Source organism: Choloepus didactylus, chromosome 4 (assembly GCF_015220235.1).
Source record: "Choloepus didactylus isolate mChoDid1 chromosome 4, mChoDid1.pri, whole genome shotgun sequence".
In the NCBI taxonomy this organism is placed as follows: Eukaryota; Metazoa; Chordata; class Mammalia; order Pilosa; family Megalonychidae; genus Choloepus; species Choloepus didactylus.
The window spans coordinates 112,241,272-112,259,702 of record NC_051310.1 but is presented as its reverse complement, the minus strand read 5'-3'; the positions used below and the strand labels follow the sequence as shown (position 1 = coordinate 112,259,702).

The following is an 18,431-nucleotide window of genomic DNA, read 5'->3' as shown; positions in this document are numbered from 1 at the left end:
TTTTTTTTTTTTTTTTTTAAGGGCTAAACATCCTCTTGGAGTAATTTGGGGTATTTTTTAATGCATTTATTTATTGTGAACTTTAACATCTATACATAACAGTGATAACTTTGAAAGTATGATTGAACAAGTAGTTAGAGAGCAAATTTCAAAGAATGTTATGGGTTACTGTTCCACAATTTCAGTTCTTTCTATTATTGTAAAATATAACATATATACAGAAAGGTGTTAACTTTCAAAATACAGCTCAACAAGCAGTTATATAGGTAATTTCAAAAAATGTTATGGGTTACAGTTCTATAGGTTCAATTCTTTCTTATTGTGAAATACAGGATATATACAGAGAGGTGCTAACTTTCAAAGCACAATTTAATGAATAGCTATAGAGCAAATTTTAAAGAATGTTATAGGTTACAGTTCCACTATTTCAGTTATTTCCTTCTAGCTATTCTAATACCCCAGCATCTAAAATATATATGTTTATATAAAGTTTCAGTATTGGTAATCCTTTATTAAAGCCTATCTTGTCTGTTACTACACCTTCTTCTCATTTAATCACTTGCTCGATCTTTAGGGGTGTCTAGGCAGTGATCACCCTAACTTGTTCATATTGAAAGGGGGTGTTGGCAGCACGGGGAACAGGGCTGCATCTGATTATTGTTCTTAAAGAGGGTGTTGCCTCTGGGTTTTAGGACCTGTCTGGCATAGGAACGCTCCGGTGGATTTAAGTTTCTGAGAGATAAAACTTAGTGCGAAGATTTTTTTAGAATCTTGGATAGGTACCTAGGTATTTCAGAATGCTTGTTGGTAAGGGGATGGCATACTGTGGCCATTTGGGATGTCTAGCTTCAGCTTGCATAAGAGAAACCTCCAGAATTGCCTCTTGACTGTATTTGAGATCTCTTAACCACTGTAACCTTATTTTGTTACCTTTCTTTTCCCCCTCTTAGTCAAGTAGGCATTTTTAATCCCTCTATGCTGGAGTCCAGGCTCATTCCTGGGAGTTGTGTCCCACATCGCCAGAGAGTTTCATTCCCCTGGGAGTCATGTCCCACCTTGGGGTGGGGGAAGCAGTTAATGAATTTATTTGCTGAGTTGGGCTTAGAGAAGGGCCACATCTGAGCAACAAAAGAGGTCCTTTGGAGGTGCCTCATAATTTTAGGAAGGCCTAGCCTCCTATTTACAGCCCTAAGTTTTACAAGAGCAAGCCTCAAGTTGAGGGCCTGATTTAGTAAGTAGTGGGTTCCTAATTTCACATAACATACATTCTGTCTCAAGATAAACAGCTTCTCATATTATCTTCACATAGTTGTACAATCATCATCACTCTCAATTTTAAACAACTATCATAACATAGAACATCCCAGAGCTCTTACGAGTTGCTAATTATTCTTCCCTAGTATTTGTGTAGTGCTGGTAAGATATTTCTATTAAATATAGTCCATAATACGTAGTAGGTAGTTTTTCCATATACAACTCTATTGTTAACTCTTTGTACCAGTGTCATGCCTAATAAGATTATCATGCTAACACTTATTTATGTTTGTAGTGCTACTCTGTGGGTTACATGCCTTTAAACAACCACTTTTGAACCTCTTTGCCTTCAGTGTGGCGCTGATACTTATAATCCCATTAATGAACCAAAATCACACCTGTCCATTCCCATACCATTGAGTTCATCCTCATTATCATGTCTCTGCACATTAGATTATTATGCCCTCTTCACTAGCTTCTGTCTATCTCTAGGTCCCCTAAATTCTGCATTATAAGACACTTATTTTACATTGTTCACAGAGTTCACATTAGTGGTAACATACAATCTCTCTCTCCTTTTGTGTCAGGGTTATTTCACTCAGCATAATGTCTTCAGAGTTTATCCATGTTTTAATATTTTTGAAGACCTCGCTCCTTCTTACTGCTATGTAGTATTCCATCATATGTATATATTACATTTTGTTTATCCACTCATCTGTTGAAGGACACTTGAATTGTTTCCAACTCTTGGCAATTGTGAACAATGCCACTATAAAATTCGGTATACAAATGTCTGTGTAACTGCTTTCAGATTTTCTGGGTATATACTGAGAAGTGAAATTGCTGGATCGTAGGGTAACTGGATATCTAGTTTTCTGAGGAACCGCCAAACTGTCTTCCAGAGTGGCTGTACCATTATACAGTCCCACCAACAATGAATAAGAGTTCCAATTTCTCCACATCCTTTCCAGCATTTGTAATTTCCTGTTTAATGACAGCCTTCTTATTGGTGTGAGATGATATCTCATTGTGGTCTTGATTTGCATCTCCCTAATAGCTAGTGAATATGAACATTTTGTCGCGTGTTTGTCATTTGTGTTTCCTCCTTGGAGAGATGTCTTTTCAAATCTTTTGCCCTTTTTATAATTGTGCTGTTTGTACTATTGTTGTTGAGTTGTAGAATTTCTTTACATATGCAAGGTATCAGTCTCTTATCAGATACGTGGTTTCCAAATATTTTCTCCCATTGTGTTGCTACCTCTTCACCTTTTTGACAAATTCCTTTGAGATACAGAAACTTTTGATTTTGAGGAGTTCCCATTCATCTATTTTTTCTTTTGTTGCTTGTGCTTTGTGTGCAAGATCTATCTAAAAAGCTACCTCCTAATACTGGGTCTTGAAAATTTTCCCTACATTATCTTTGAGGAGTTTTATGGCACTATCTCTTACATTGAGGTCTTTGATCCACTTTGAGTTAATTTTTGTATAGGGTGTGAGATAGGGGTCCTCTTTCATCCTTTGGGATATGCATATCCAGTTCTCCCAGCCCCATTTTTTGGAGAGACTGATCTGTCCCAGTTCAGTGATTTTGGGGGCCTTATCAAAAAGTAATCAACCATTGATCTGGGGGTCTATTTCTGAACCCTTGATTCAATTCCATTGATCAATATGTCTGTCTTTGTGCCAGTACCATGCTGTTTTGACTACTGTGGCTTTATAGTAGGCTCCAAAGTCAGGAAGTGTAAGTCATCCCACTTTTTTTTTTTTTTTTTTTTTTTTTCTTTTTATGTTTTTAGCAATTCAGGGCACCTTTTTTTTTTTTCCCAAATAAATTTGATAACTAGCTTTTTCAAGTTGGCAAAATAAGTTGTTGTAATTTTGATTGGAATTGAATTGAATCTGTAGGTCAGTTTGGGTAGGATTGACATCTTAATGATGTTTAGCCTTCCTATCCCTGAACATGGAGTATTGTTCTATCTCTTTAGGTCCCTTTTTATTTATTTTAGTAAAGTCATGTAATTTTCTATGTGTAGGTGTTTTATATCCTTAGTTAAGTTTATTCCTAGGTACTTGATTTTTTTAGTTGCTATTATGAATAGAATTTTTTCCTTGAGTGTTTCTTCGGTTAGGTCATTACTAGCATATAGGAATATTACTAACTTTTGCATGTTAATCTTGTATCCCACCACTTTGCTGAATTTATTAGCTCACGTAGCTGTGTTGTAGATTTCTCAGGATTTTCCAAATATACAATCATATCATCTGCAAATAATGACAGTTTTACTTCTTCCTTTCTAATTTTGATGCCTTTTATTTCTTTGTCTTGCCAGATTGCTCTGGCTAGAACTTCTAGCACAATGTTGAATGATAGTGGCAATAGCAGGCATCCTTGTCTCGTTCCTGATCTTAGGGGGAAGGCTTTCAGTCTCTCACCATTGAGTACTATGCTGGCTGTGGTTTTTCATACACACCCTGTGCTGGTTTGTATACATTATGTCCCCCAGAAAAAGCCATATTCTTTAATGCATTCTTGTGGGGGCACACATATTAGTGTGGATGGGGTTGAAACCTATTGGTTCAGTGTCCATGGAGATGTGACCCACCCAACTGTAGGTGATAACTCCGGCTGGATAATTTCCATGGAGGTGTGGCCCCACCCATTCATCGTGGGCCTTGTTTAGTTTACTGGAGCACTATATAAGCTCAGACAGAAGGAGTTCATAGCTAGCTGGAGCTGAGAGACATTTTGTAGATGGCCATTGGAAGCTGATGCAGACGTTTTAGGGAACGCCATTTTGAAATGCCACCTGGGAGCAAGAAACGCCAGCCACGTACCTTCCCAGCTAACAGAGGTTTTCTAGATGCCAATGGCCTCTCTTCAGTGAAGGTACCCTTTGTTGATGGACACTTTATGGCCTTAAGACTGTAACTGTGTAACCAAATATACCCCCTTTTATAAAAGCCAACCCATTTCTGGTGTTTTGCGTTCCGGTAGCATTAGCAAACTAGAACATACCCTTTATTATATTGAGGAAGTTTCCTTCAATTCCTACCTTTTGAAGTGAGTTTATCAATAAAGGATGCTGAATTTTGTCAAATGCTTTTTCAGTGTCTAGTGAAGTGATCATTTGATTTTTCCCTTTCGATTTGTTAATGTGTTGTGTTACATTGATTGATTTTCTTACGTTGAACCACCCTTGCATGCCTGGGATGAATCCAACTTGTTCGTGGTGTATGATATTTTAATGTGTCTTTGGATTCGATTTGCAAGTATTTTGTTGAGAATTTTTGCATCTGTATTCATTAGGGAGATTGGCCTGTAATTTTCTTTTGTTGTAGCATCTTTATCTTTTTTGGTATTAGAGTGATGTTGGCTTCATAAAATGAATTAGGTAGTGTTCCATTTTCTTCCAGTTTTTTTTTAGAGTTTGAGCAGGAATGGTGTCAGTTGTTTTTGGAAAGTTTGGTAAAATTCCCCTGTGAAATGAATTTACAAGTTCCGGCTCCAGGAGCAGGCCTACAGACTACATTGAAAGATTCAGACAAACCACAACTTCTTAACAAAGGAGAGCCGTGAAAAATCCTCAGGGTGAGCCAGAGATGTGTAAAAAGTCATGGTGTACCCACTTAGAACATTACCAGCCTAGAGATCAAGTCTGAACCTGCACCTGAAAGGACCAGCATCTCCAGAACTCTGGCTAAGAATGATCCATTCTCCGAAGGAAGTCGAGGATACCTACAAGTCTAGATCTGCACCTGAAAGGACCAGCATCCTCAGAACTCCGGCTAAGAATGATCCATTCTCCTCCAAAGGAAATTGACAATACCCACCATTTATGTCAGAAATTCCACCAATAACCACTTGATTACTTCACCCCAATTTCAGCCAGAAGTAGCCAGAATGAACCCAATTCCCAAGATTAGAAATGAATATTGTTTAATGGGGAAATAGTAACAGTGACTTTTAAAATATAGCTTTAAAACTGTAAGCAAGCAGGAAATTGTAAATTAACCTTAAAATGTAACCTAAAGCAGCTTTTAAATGTAATTTTAAAACAGGAAGTAGGCAGGGGGTGAAAGCCTTTAGTCTCACAAAAGAGCAAGATGTAAAGTCTGCAACAATATGTAAATGTAAAGTTTGCAACTTTCACAGATGTCACTTGGTTCCTAAAGGAAATGGCAAATGACTAAATTTCTGGGGTTCTCCAAACCTCTATTACATGTTAACTAAAATGATTAACTCTCTTTGTCTCTAATGGGTTTGGCCAATTAAGAAATCACTTCAGGGAGATTGCCCCAAACCTCCAGATATAGATAAGCCTTTCATCTATCACTTTTGCTGCATGTTAATTGTTAAATAATTAACACTCTTTGTCTCCAATGGATATAAAAACCAATTGAGCTTTCTGCCCATGGAGGCAGCTGAGGAAACATTGTTGAATTCTTTCCTCCCACTGCCCTCACCTTTAAGTCAGAGTCTCCTAAAGAGCCTGAGCAGCTGCGGAAGCTTTTCATTGGGGGGCTAAGCTTTGAAACAACCGATGAAAGTCTGAGGAGCCATTTTGAGCAATGGAGAATGCTCATGGACTGTGTGGTAATGAGAGATCCAAACACCAAATGCTCCAGAGGCTTTGGGTTTGTCACATACTCTACTGTGGAGGAGGTGGATGCAGCCATGAATGCAAGGCTGTGAGAAACAAGCACTATTCCTAAAAGGAATAAACGCTCACCCAATTGTGGAGAAGAAAAGAATTTATTCACGGTCTTGCAAGAACGGGCGCCCAACCAAAATGTGAGGGTTGTCGCGCAGTATTTATTCCCTAAACCTAACCGCAAGTCCCTCCCCTGTTTCTCCATTGGCTGGATACTCCAGAGGTTACATTCTATTCAACAAGCCTAACTAGCCGTGCAAATTTGAAACATGCAGCCTGCCCAAATTGGAAACATTTGAAATACATTTCCTGTGCAAATTTGCAACATTAGGATGGGTTGGAACAAATCTCCACCCTTGACTATAATGGGTATGCCCAGGCCTCTTTAGAGCCAGTCTGGGCTAGTTTGGTAACAAGTTATGAGGGTATTTTGAGAACCTCTATTCCGAGGCTCCACCCTGCAAGGATAGTAGATAATGGGTGGATAAGCAGGGGGACTGACTGTGGATTACAGTTTGTCTTTTTAACCTTCTACCAATTCCTTAACTGCCCCACCCTGCTAGGCACACCTGTCCTGTGTGAAAGCTAAACTTAATCTCATTCTCACAAGGCCACTTACGGTGGATAGAAGAATTGTGGAACCAAAGAGGGCTGTCTTAAGAGAAGACTCTCAAAGACCAGGTGCCCACTTAACTGTGAAAAAGATCTTTGTTGGTGGCATAAAAGAAGACGCTGAAGAACATCACCTAAGAGATTATTTTGAGCAGTATGGGAAGATTGAAGTAATTGAAATCATGACTGACCGAGGCAGTGGCAAGAAGAGATGCTTTGCTTTTGTGACCTTTGACGACCATGACTCCGTGGATAAGATTGTCATTCAGAAATACCATATTGTGAATGGCCACAACCGTGAAGTAAGAAAAGCCCTGTCTAAGCAAGAGATGACCTGTACTTCATCCAGCCGAAGAGGTCGAAGTGGTTCTGGAAACTTCGGTGATGGTCGTGGAGGTGGTTTTGGTGGGAATGACAACTTTGGTTGTGGAGGAAACTTCAGTGGTCGTGGTGGCTTTGGTGGCAGCCGAGGTGGTGGTGGATATGATGGCAGTGGGGATGCTATAATGGATTTGGTAATGATGGAAGCAGTTTTGGAGGTGGCGGAAGCTACAATGATTTTGGCAGTTACAACAGTCAATCTTCAAATTTTGGACCCATGAAGGGAGGAAACTTTGGAGGCAGAAGCTCTGGCCCTTATGGAGGTGGAGGCCAATACTTTGCCAAACCATGAAATCAAGGTGGCTATGGCGGTTCCAGCAGCAGCAGTAGCTATGTCAGTGGCAGAAAGTTTTAATTACTGCCTAGAAACAAAGCTTAGCAGGAGAGGAGAGCCAGAGAAGTGACAGGGAAGCTACAGATTACAACAGATTTGTGAACTCAGCCAAGCACAGTGGTGGCAGGGCCTAGCTGCTACAAAGAAGACATGTTTTAGATAATACTCGTGTATGGGCAAAAAAAACATGAGGACTGTATTTGTGACTAATTGTATAACAGGTTATTTTAGTTTCTGTTCTGTGGAAAGTGTAAAGCATTCCAACAAAGGGTTTTAATGTAGTTTTTTTTTTTTTTTTGCACCCATGCTGTTGATTGCTAAATGTAATAGTCTGATCATGACGCTGAATAAATGTGTCTTTAAAAAAACAAAAAACAAAAAAAACCCAATTGAAGAAACATTTCAGGGAGGCAGATTTAGGAAAGCTTCCCCCCTGCCCCCCATCCTCCCGACAGCTTAAATAAACCCTCTTTTCCCTCTTTAAAAAAAAAATTCCCCTGTAAAGCCTTCTGGCCCTGGGCTTTTATTTGTAGGAAGCTTTTTAATGACCAATTGGATCTCTTTACTTGTGATTGGTTTGTTGAGATCTTCTATTTCTTCTCTGGTCAGTCCAGGCTGTTCATGTATTCCCAGGAAATTATCCATTTCCTCTGAATTTTCTAGTTCATTGGCATACAGTTGTTCATAATATCCACTGGTGATTTTTTAAATTTCTTCTGGAGCCACAGTAATGATGCCCCTCTCATTTACGATTTTGTTTATTTGGGTCTTCTCTCTTTTTGACTTTGTCAGTCTTGCTAAGGGTTTGTCAATCTTGTTGATCTTCTCAAAGAACCAACTTTTGGTTTAAATATTCTTTATCATTTTTTTTATTCTTCATATCATTTATTTCTGCTTTACTCCTTGTTATTTCTTTTCTTCTACTTGCTTTAGGGTTAGTTTGCTGATCATTCTCTAGCTTCTTCAGTTGTTCCATTAGTTCTTTGATTTTAGCTCTTTCTTCCTTTTTACTGTATGCATTTAGAGCTATAAATTTCCCCCTCAGTACACCTTCACTGCATCCCATAGGTTTTGATATGTTGTGTTCTTGTTTTCATTCGTGTCTAGATATTTAGCAATTTCTCTTGCAATTTCTTCTTTGACCCACTAATTGTTTAGAAGCGTGTTGTTTAACCTCCACATGTTTGTGATGGTTATTGACTTCTAGTTGCATTCCATTGTGGTCATAGAACGCACAATCTTTTTTGAATAATTTCAGTCTTTTAAAATTTGTTGAGGCTTACTTTATCCCAGCATATGAGCTATCGCTGGAGAACATTCTGTGAGCACTAGAGAAGAATGTATATCCTGGAAATTTGGGATGTAACTATCTATATATGTCTATTAAGTCTGTTTCATTTATCACATTGTTTAGGTTCTCAGTTTCTTTATTGGTCCTCTCTCTGGTTGTTCTATCTATAGAAGAGAGTGGTGTATTGAAGTCTCCCACAATTATTTTAGAAACGTCTGTTGCTTCATTCAGTTTTGCCAGTGTTTGTCTCATGTACTTTGGAGCACCTTAATTGGGTGCAAAAACATTTATGATTGTTACTTCTTGGTGAATTGTTCCTTTAATTTGTATGTAGTGTCCTTTTTTGTCTCTTATGACATATTTGCATTTAAAGTCTATAAATTATCTGAAATTAGTATTGCTACCCCTGCTTTCTTTTGGCTGTAGCTGCCGCTGAATATTTTTTTCCAGCCTTTCACTTTTGATCTCTTTGTGTCACTGGGTCTAAGATGAGTCTCTTGTAAACAGCATGTTGATGGTTCATACTGTTTAATCCTTTCTGCCAATCTATATCTTTTAATTGGGGAGTTTACTCCATTCACATTCAATGTTATTACCGTGAAGGCTTTTCTTGCATCAGCCATCTTATTCTTTGTTTTTTTGTTGTCAGATCTATTTTTTCCCTCTCTCTAATTCCTTTAAGTTACCCTTACTAGGACTGTTCAGTTCTGTTCATTTCTCCAGGCCTCTCTCTCCTTTCTTTTTTTCTCAGCCAGTAGAGCTCCCTTTAGTCTTTCTTACAGGGCAGATCTCTTGTTAACAAATTCTCTGAGCAGTTGTTTGCATATTTATGTCATTTAGAAGGGTTGGGAAGTTTTCCCCAACGATGTCTTTGAATACTCTTCCTAGTCCTTTACTCTTCTCTCACCTTCTGGAACACAAATGCTTCTTAAATTTATGTACTTCATGTTGTTCATCATTTCCCTGAGATCTATTTCAAAACTTTTTTTATTTTTTCACCATTTGTTCTTTTGTGCTTTCGCATTCCATCTTCTGATCCTCATATTCGCTAAATCTTTCCTCTGCCTGTTCAAATCTGCTGTTGTGTGTCTCAAATATGTTTTTAATTTGATCAACAGTATCTTTTATTTCCATAAGATCTGCTATTTTTTTATTTACTCTTTCAAATTCTTTGTGATCTTCTAGGGTCTTCTTGATGTCCTTCATGTCCTTAGGCATCTCTTTGAAGTTGTTTTGGAGATTTGTGTTTACTTCTTTGATTAACTGCTCCAAGTTCTGTGTCTCCTCTGGCTTTTTAATTTGGTCGTTTGGGTTGCCCATATCTTCTGGTTTCTTCATATGCTTTATAATTTTCTGTTGTTACCCTTGTGGCATTTGTTTATCTTTATAAGGTTATGTTAGGATATGCAGAATAATTTGAACATTTATCTGTAATTTGGCAGAGCTGCAGCTTGGTGGAGTGCACTTTCCCCATCCTACCATCAGATGGCACTCTGGAGCCACCACTTACCCTCAAGCTAGTTCTCCCCCAACTTCGTCTATGCACTGAGCAGGGTCCAAACCAGGTGAAACTCCAGTCAGCACTCAATTCTCCATGTGCACTGGGGACTGCCTGCCCTATGGAAAGGGGAGTGGGTACTGCTCAGTTTGACAGGTAGTCTGCTCCAGGGCACAGTGGTCCCAGCAGCTTCCAGGGCTGCAGGTGGACTACTCTGGGGCTACAGAGCTGCGCAGCTCACCTTCTAGCTCAAATACACTGCAGTCCCTGTCTGCTGTGTGCCCAAAAGTCCCTGGGATTGGGGAGCGGCTCCTGGCACTTCTGTGCAGTGCCTTGCCTCTCAGCTGTGCACACCATGGGCTTCTGTGGAGAAAGAGTGTTTGTGGTCACAAGCTCACCGAATCCCAAGTTCCCTCATAGGAGCTCTCAGCCTTGGGGCTGTGAAGGGTTATCCTTCCACCCAACTGCTGAGATGGGTGCATGGGGCGTGGAAAGCTGCCCCCTTCTGTGCTCGTCAGCTGGCTCCAACTCCCCGTCCCTAGCGGTGTTCTGGGCCAAACACCCACCTGTCCTAAACGCATTCTCTCAGCCTCTCCAGCTAGGTCCTCACTATCTAGTGTAGAAGTCCCTGCCCAGCTGGTGGCCCTTGGAACTGCTGTTCTGGAATGCTTTCTGTCCTTTATCTAGTATTTTTCATGGAGGAGAATTTTGCTCTGCCTCTCCTAATCTGCCATCTTCCTGAAAGCCACATAATGCTTTTGAAGTTCATTCATGTTGTAGCATGTGTCAGTACTTCATTCTGTTTTTGTGTCTAAATGAAACTTCATTGCATGGATATACCACATTTTATTTATCCATTCATCCGTTGATGGACATTTGGATCATTTCTATTTCTTTGGTTATTGTGAATAAAAATGCTGCCATGAAAAATTGTGTGTAAGTTTTGTTTGTATGTTTTCACATCTCTTGGTTATATAACTAGGAGTGAAATTGCTGCATCAATGGTAACTCTAACATTTTGAGGAACTGCCAAACTGTTTTCCAAAGTGGCTGCACCTTTTGACATTCCCACCAGCAATATATAAGAGTTTGAATTTCTCCACATCATGGTCCATACTTAATATTGTCTGTCTGTTTTATTATAACCATCCTAGTGGTTGAGAAGTGATATCCAGTGGATTTTATTTGCGTTTCCCTGATTGCTAATGAAGTTAAGCATCTTTTCATGTGTTTATTGGCGTCTACTTATTTTTTTTAGCTTAATCTTGCATCCTACACTCACTGAACCCCCTACCTGGACATCCTGAACACCCGGCTTGTGGTATATCCTATTCTGCCACACTTTTTCTGCCTTTGTTCCCTTTCTCCTGTCTTGAAAGCTCCTCTTTCACTTACTGTGGCCTTCCATCATACTTTGACTCTCATGTCTCTGCCTTTCTCTCTCCATACCCCTACAGAGAGCTTATTTATTCAATAACTGAGCTAGTGTTTTTTGTGTGAATCCTAGACTCCCATCTTTGGGCTGTACCATTTTCTGACTTTTTGACTGCCACCAAATCATTTTGCCTCAAAGTCTGTATATCCAAAATGAAACTTCATAATTGCTCCAGACTAGATCCCTTTAGAAAGCCTCCCATTTCTGTCTGTGGTTCCACTGTTCATTTCATTTTCTGGGCAAAAAACCTTATGTTTAACTTTAGTAAGAATTACAATTTTATATCACTACCACCCCACTTACTACTACAGCTACAAGCTGCCCTTCATTCTACTGTGTACTAAGCATATTGCTAGATGGTTCAGGTATTTTGCCTGAAGTGACAACTGGTAAATGGAAGAGCTGGGATTCAAATGCTTGTCTGTCTCTGATTCAGAAGTCCATGACGTGTTATAACCTCCCATATACATTCACAGAATCTTAGATGTGCATGTAGCCATGGTATCTTTGAGTTCAATTCCTGTATTTTAGAAATAGGCAGAATTTTTTCTTTTTTTATTCTACATATATTCCTACCTCCAACCTGTTTCAGCATACACATACACTATATAGAATAGTCTGTTGGGTTTTTTTCCTTAGTTAAAACTCTCATCACATCCCTCCTGAATCTCTCTAATGATCATTCATTCTTTCTCAACAGGGTCACTGTTGGTATTTCAGGTAGGACTATTCTTTTGGTTTGGGGCCATAGTATATATTGAAAGATGTTTAGCATCACTGGTCCCCACCAAACTAAATGCCCAAAGTACTGCCCTGCACAAGTTACTGTGATACCAAAAATTATCTCCATACTTTTCCAAAGACCTCTTTGGAATGAGGGCAATATCACATCCTCCTGAGTAACACTGTCATTCTCTCTTAATTGGAATCCCATCCTGGAGTCCTCTGACACAAAAATTCTTAACAATGTTATGTCATTTTACAAAAAATCAACAGTGGCTGTTGTCTTCCATATGAAATAAAAAATATTTCCTAGTTTTAAAATCTCTTGATGATCCAACCCCTTTCCTTCTAATCTTATTTCCCACTTTTCCCTTGGTTTTTGTTTTGTTTTTTTTTTTCTCCCCCCAAATTGGGGTCATCCCACCCTCTTCGTCTTATCCCATGCCCTTTCCCTGTTCTGTAGCCAGTCCTTCCCTCATTTAAATTGCAACTGAAGTTGCACATTGTTTCCCTGACTATTTCAGCCTATCTAAATTCCTTTTTTAAAATTTTTGTTTAGATATTATGTGTATATTTTTATGTAGGATTCATTCAATTTCACACTTGTTGTTCCCAGTTATTTCATCTGTATTATCTGTCCTTCTTGAACCATTTCTAGTACTGTGTGCCTAGTATCTCGGTTCAGAATCAGACTGCAGCATGTGTACCCTGTCAATAGGTAATTACTGTCAGTTACTAATTGTGTGACTTTGGGCAAATTACTTAACCTCACAGTCTCAATAAAATGGGGATAATAGTAATATCTGCCTCATAGAGTTTTTATGAAGTTAAATAACATAATAAATATAAAGCGCGTAAAATAGTGCCTGGCACGTGATAAACACTCAGGAAATGTTACTGCAATTAATGTTATTAAATACATTCTTAGTAATTAAACTATATTTTCTGCTAACAGGTTTTTGTTTGTTTGTTTGTTTTTTAAATCCTCCCATAGGTTTTGGCTGATGGTTTGAGGACTGGAATAACTGAATGGCCAGAACCTCTGGAAGCAAAATCTGCTGTTGAACTTGTGCAGGAATTTCTGAATGGTGTTTGTTTTCCTAACTCACCCTTATATATTGCTGGTTTGTTTTAATTGAGAATTTATACTTGCTTTTTTAAGTAGAAATTTATTTTTAGGCTTGGTATTCTTTTTGGTTAGGGTATATATAAAACTTATGGGGTCTGTCATGGAGGAGTAAGGGACAGCTTTGGTTCTGATGTGCTAATGGTAAAGGTCCAAGTAATTTTAAAAATTAATGAAATTTAATTTAAATTTTATATAGGACAACCATATTTGAGAGTATAGAAGAAGACCGAAGGAACAGTATCTCTTGAGTATATACTATGTGCCCAACATTGCGTATCAGGGCCTGCCATGTTACCTCAGTTCTTCCTCACACCTCTATCTGATAATAGCTGTTATTACCCCTTTTGGAGAGTTGAGTAATTTGCACAGAATCCCCAGTTATACTTCTACTATCCCTATTTGCCATTTGAAAATAGGATTAGGATGGAAATAATCTGGAAAGCAGAAAATTAAATCAAAAATTAATAAGTTTTTGCCGCTTCCTAGACTTGAATAAACTGGATGGATTTGGTGATTCTACAAAAAAAGACACAGAGGTAAGTGACTATTTCAGTTAGATATGTACAATGAACTATCTTTAAAATTTTGATTATACCATTATTCTTCATGTTGTACCATCTTAAATGGATCTGGTACAGCCAAGGCAGCTTTTTGGATGTCTTAAATGTCAGCACTGTTGATTGCTTTCCTTCAGAATTAATATTTTTTAAGAGAACTACTACATGTATATTATAAGTTGCTTGATTGCAGAGAAATAGAAATGAATGTTAATATACAATAAGATTGTATTACTGTATCATTATTACAGTACATTAATGCACTATAAAATGGTAGGATAATAGGTCATAAGATGGTGTAAAATTAAGCTAGATATGTTCTCATTTGACAAATAGGAAAATGGAGACAAGGGTGATTTAACAAGTATTTTTACATGGAAGGAAAGTTGAATGGTTGCTTTTAGGCACCATAGTTTAAAACAATTTTAAGTATCCAGTTTTTCACTGTATCTCCCCACTAGTGAATGAGGTTCTGGAAAACAGTTTTGTTCACATCTTTCTTAGTGTGTATTGATGAATCCACATTTTCTCAGAGAAGCATTTGAGATTTATTGGTCTTAAATTATTTTACTTTTTTTTTTTTTTTTAATAAACTGAATATTCCCTGAGGTTTTCTTCTATTTCAGACAGTGAAACATGACACTGCTGCAGTTGATCGTTCCATTGAGTGTCTTTTCACAGTACGTGGTGATCTTGATTTTGCTGAGCAGCTGTGGTGCAAAATGTGCAGTAGTAGGTGTCCATCATGATTGTAAAATAAAATTTTTCCCATCATTTCTTAGTTTTATTTTTAGGTCTTTTGGAAATAATTATATAATGTATACTAGCCTTGTTTGGAATTCTGGTTCTTATTTTATTTTATTTTAAATAATTCAATTTTATTGAGCTATATTCACAACTGATACAATCATCCACAATGTACAATCAGGTGTTCACAGTACTGTTATATAGTTGATTCACCACAATCAATTTTTGAACATTTTCATTATTACACACAAAAAAGAATAAGAATAGAAGTTAAAGTAAAAAAAAGGACACCTAAAACATCCCATCCCACCCATCCCTCCCTTATTCATTTACTTTTTTTTGTTTTTTTTTGTTTGTTTGTTTTAATTCAGTTTTGTTGAGGTATATTCCTATATCATACAGTCGTCCATGGAGCACAATCAACCGCCCATAGTACCACCACATAGCTGCACAATCATCACCCCAGTCAACCTCTGAACATCTTCCTTACACTGTCTGACCTCATTATTGTATTGTATTATATCGTATTTTTTTAATCTTTTTTATTATTCTTAAAAAAATTTTTTTTTTCCGTCTGGTTCTTATTGTATCAAATTCATTTCTTATAATGCATTGGCACGATCTGCTCAACAACTATTAAAACAAGGCAATTTATATGATCTATTTTTTCTTCTGACTTGAGTATAGACTTAGGTGGTTTAATATTATATTTATATGAACCAAAACATGTACATTAGTGACATTATAATTATTAGATAAAGGAAAAGACGTTCCTTAATATTTACTAAGTGTGTTTATTTTGTAGCAATCTGAGTTTGATTTCTTGCTTTAAAAATGCATTTAATCATGTTTTTTTGCATTCTTTAAATTCTTTCCCTTTCCCCATTTATGAAATTCAGATATTTGTCTTCTACTTCATTTGTGTATCCCTAGGATTAATGATTTATTTGTTCTGCAGAAATCCATGAAAATAATGTTAGACTGACTTGTTTTCCAAGGTGTAATTTCATATCAAGACTTGGTGAAGTGTTTCACACTGATCATACAGAGTTTACAGTGTGGTGATATACAGCCATGGGTAGGTTTAATAGTGTTGTTAGATCCTTTATCCCTGCAGCATAGAGTGCTATGGTAGTTAAGTACACAGGATTTAATAATTTAATTCCTATGAAGTATCTTATGCCTAGCTTATAGTTAAGTGCTCAGTATGTGTAAGCTACTAATATTGTTATTATTTCTATTACTATAAATGATGATTTCCATATACTATTGATAAAGAGTAAAAATTGGCCTACTCTTCCTGGAAAGCAATTTTGATGTGTATTGAGTTCCTCAAAATTTATCATGTCTTTTGAACTAGTAGCTCTTTTGTTAGGATCCACCTGAAGCACATAAACAGAGATACGTGTAAAAATTTTGTGTATCAGGGTGTTCATCACTGCATCATTAAGTAGCAAAAAATTGTAAATGACCTAAATTTCCAGGTTAGTGAATGGCTATGTAAATAATTTTATATCCACATAATGGCACAAAGAATAGTTGTTTAAAATGATGCTGACTAGTTTTAATGACGTGGAGAAGAATACATATAATGTTCAGTAAAAAAAAAAAAAAAAAGGAATACACATAATTGTATAAAAAATGTAAGCTTTCAGAGAAAAACCTGGGAACAAATATGCTAAAATGTTAATTGCAATCATCTTTGATGATAAGGTTATAAATTATGTTTTCCAACCACATTATACATAATGAATTTATATTTCATAATTAAGGAAAATCTAAGTAGAGAGCCAAACAAAAGAGTCCTCATTTAATAGGAATTATTTTAAATAATATGACTACCAATTAATGACTGTAAAACTTAGAAACTTTCATAGACATGAACAAAGGTACACTGCAAAGGTGTGCTAATGCTGTCCCTAATTGGGCACTAATGATTCTAGGCATTTTAGTCTTGTCCATTGAATTTTCCTCTAGAGAATTTGTTGTGTTTGTGAGATTTTACAAATAGAACCCCACCATGTACGATGGGGTACAAAAGAAGTGAAAATAGTTAAAAATAATTCATATGTTTATGATGAAAATTAAAGTAGCGACAGTAGAAAGAAAGTGAGAAAATGACAAATATTTTATGCATGTTTGAGCTGAATTGTTTAACATTTGGAACACATGTTAGATCTATAAGTTCATGGTTCTTTTTAATTTGCAAATTATGTAGTTAGTATGTTTGATATTATAGCCAATAAGGAGTTCCTTATGAGATATGCTTGGACCATGGAGGGAGAGAGAGCTTTCCTGCCTCCACGTATTTCCAGTGTGGATGAAGGTGTTCGGTTTTGGGGAAAGATGCCCAATAGCATTTGAATCAAGAGGGAGAAGAAGAGACTTTCTAGTTTTAAAGCTACAAAGGACCAACTAACTTCTCTTTGGTGGAATTGTATCTGGGGGTGATCAAGTTTAAACCCTTTTTAGTTGCTTTGGACTTAAATGAGGTTAAGAATGGCATTTTAGAAACTGATACATTTGCAAGTTGGGGGCCTTCAGTTTATACTGTCTAGAGGTTAAGAATGCAAGCTTAAAATTTTAGCTTGTAGTTAATGCAGTTTGCTTCTATTTTGCTTATTGGATTTATGTATATTTTTATTTACAGTGTTGTAAAATTTTCCTTATTTCTAGCTCCATAGTGGGAGTAGCAGTTTACTAAGTAAGCTAATTCATCAGTCTTATCATGGAACCATGGACTCAGTTTCTCTCAGTGGGACTATTCCAGTTCAAATGCTTTTGGAAATTGGTTTGGACAAAATAAAGAAAGATTATATCAGTTTTTTCATAGGTGAGTCCCTTTCCCACCTAAAAAAAATTTTTAAATGCATCATTATCAGCTTATAGCTATTCTCTTTTATCTTTCTACTTGCCCCTAGACATTTGTAGTCCTGGTTTGCCCCTGGTTCACTGTGAAACAAGCATTTTTACTCTCTGGGCTTTAGTTTCCCCCTTTATGAAGATATGAGATTAAAGACAACAATAGCATGATTGTTTTTGTTGTTGTTGTTTAGTTCAAACATTTTGAGTTTCTGAGGTGAATGTAGCAAATAAAAACCCTTTTATGAGCTGCTTTCCACCCCACCCCACCCCACCCCACCCCAAACTCATTTATGAAATATTTCATCTTGCTAACCACCATCACTGTGGGTGAGGGCCATCTCTTCCCAATGACTAAATGACTGCTAACTATCACACTCTTCTGCTGCCTGGACTTCATGAGCTGCTTTTTTGATGCCCCACTCTTGGTTTTTATTAGGAGCAAGCTGTGATCATTTTAAGATTAAATACTCATATATATTTATGGTATACTCCACCTAAAAATTTGGCCTTTTTCAAAGAGCTATTTATCTTGAGTATCTCATGTATGAACTATGAAAAAATTTTACTTAAGTTCCTTAACATATCGTAGACAATGCCTAAACTTATTTGCATGTGTCTTTTTTCTTAATAGGTCAGGAACTTGCATCTTTGAATCATTTGGTGAGTTTATTTTTTTATTCTAAAATTGGTATTTCTTTTATTCAATCATTCTGCATATAGTTATTAAGCACCTATGCCAACCTCTGTACTTGGTCCTAGGAAATATAAATAAGATGGTCTATGTCCTTAATTATAGTCTAGTAAGACAAAAAAATGCAGACCATTCAATATCAGTTCTCATTCTCTGTAGATTTATGATACTGACATATGGTTGTATCCTGCTCAAGCCAATGTACTAACACAAATCTCATTTTCTAGAATGGTTAGGGAATCAAAATACTAGTATTTGAGTG

The 18,431-nt window shown here is 37.0% G+C and overlaps 1 protein-coding gene and 1 pseudogene across 8 annotated transcripts in view; both read left to right on the top strand.

Moving 5' to 3' along the window:
• The window catches only part of ZWILCH (zwilch kinetochore protein), a 64,121-nt gene that overhangs the window by 30,151 nt on the left and 15,539 nt on the right, over positions 1 to 18,431 (top strand). For 4 of the 8 annotated variants that reach the window (XM_037833615.1, XM_037833617.1, XM_037833619.1 and 1 more), the window contains 6 exons: positions 13,175 to 13,304; positions 13,796 to 13,845; positions 14,493 to 14,598; positions 15,612 to 15,691; positions 17,290 to 17,446; positions 18,110 to 18,138. In XM_037833615.1, the coding sequence (XP_037689543.1) occupies positions 13,175 to 13,304; positions 13,796 to 13,845; positions 14,493 to 14,598; positions 15,612 to 15,691; positions 17,290 to 17,446; positions 18,110 to 18,138 (552 nt within the window). Of the gene's footprint in view, positions 1 to 13,174; positions 13,305 to 13,795; positions 13,846 to 14,492; positions 14,599 to 15,571; positions 15,692 to 17,289; positions 17,447 to 18,109; positions 18,139 to 18,431 lie in introns of those variants that run through there. The other 4 variants (XM_037833616.1, XR_005216436.1, XM_037833621.1 and 1 more) reach the window with 4 other exon arrangements.
• LOC119531864 lies at positions 5,822 to 7,254 on the top strand (annotated as a pseudogene).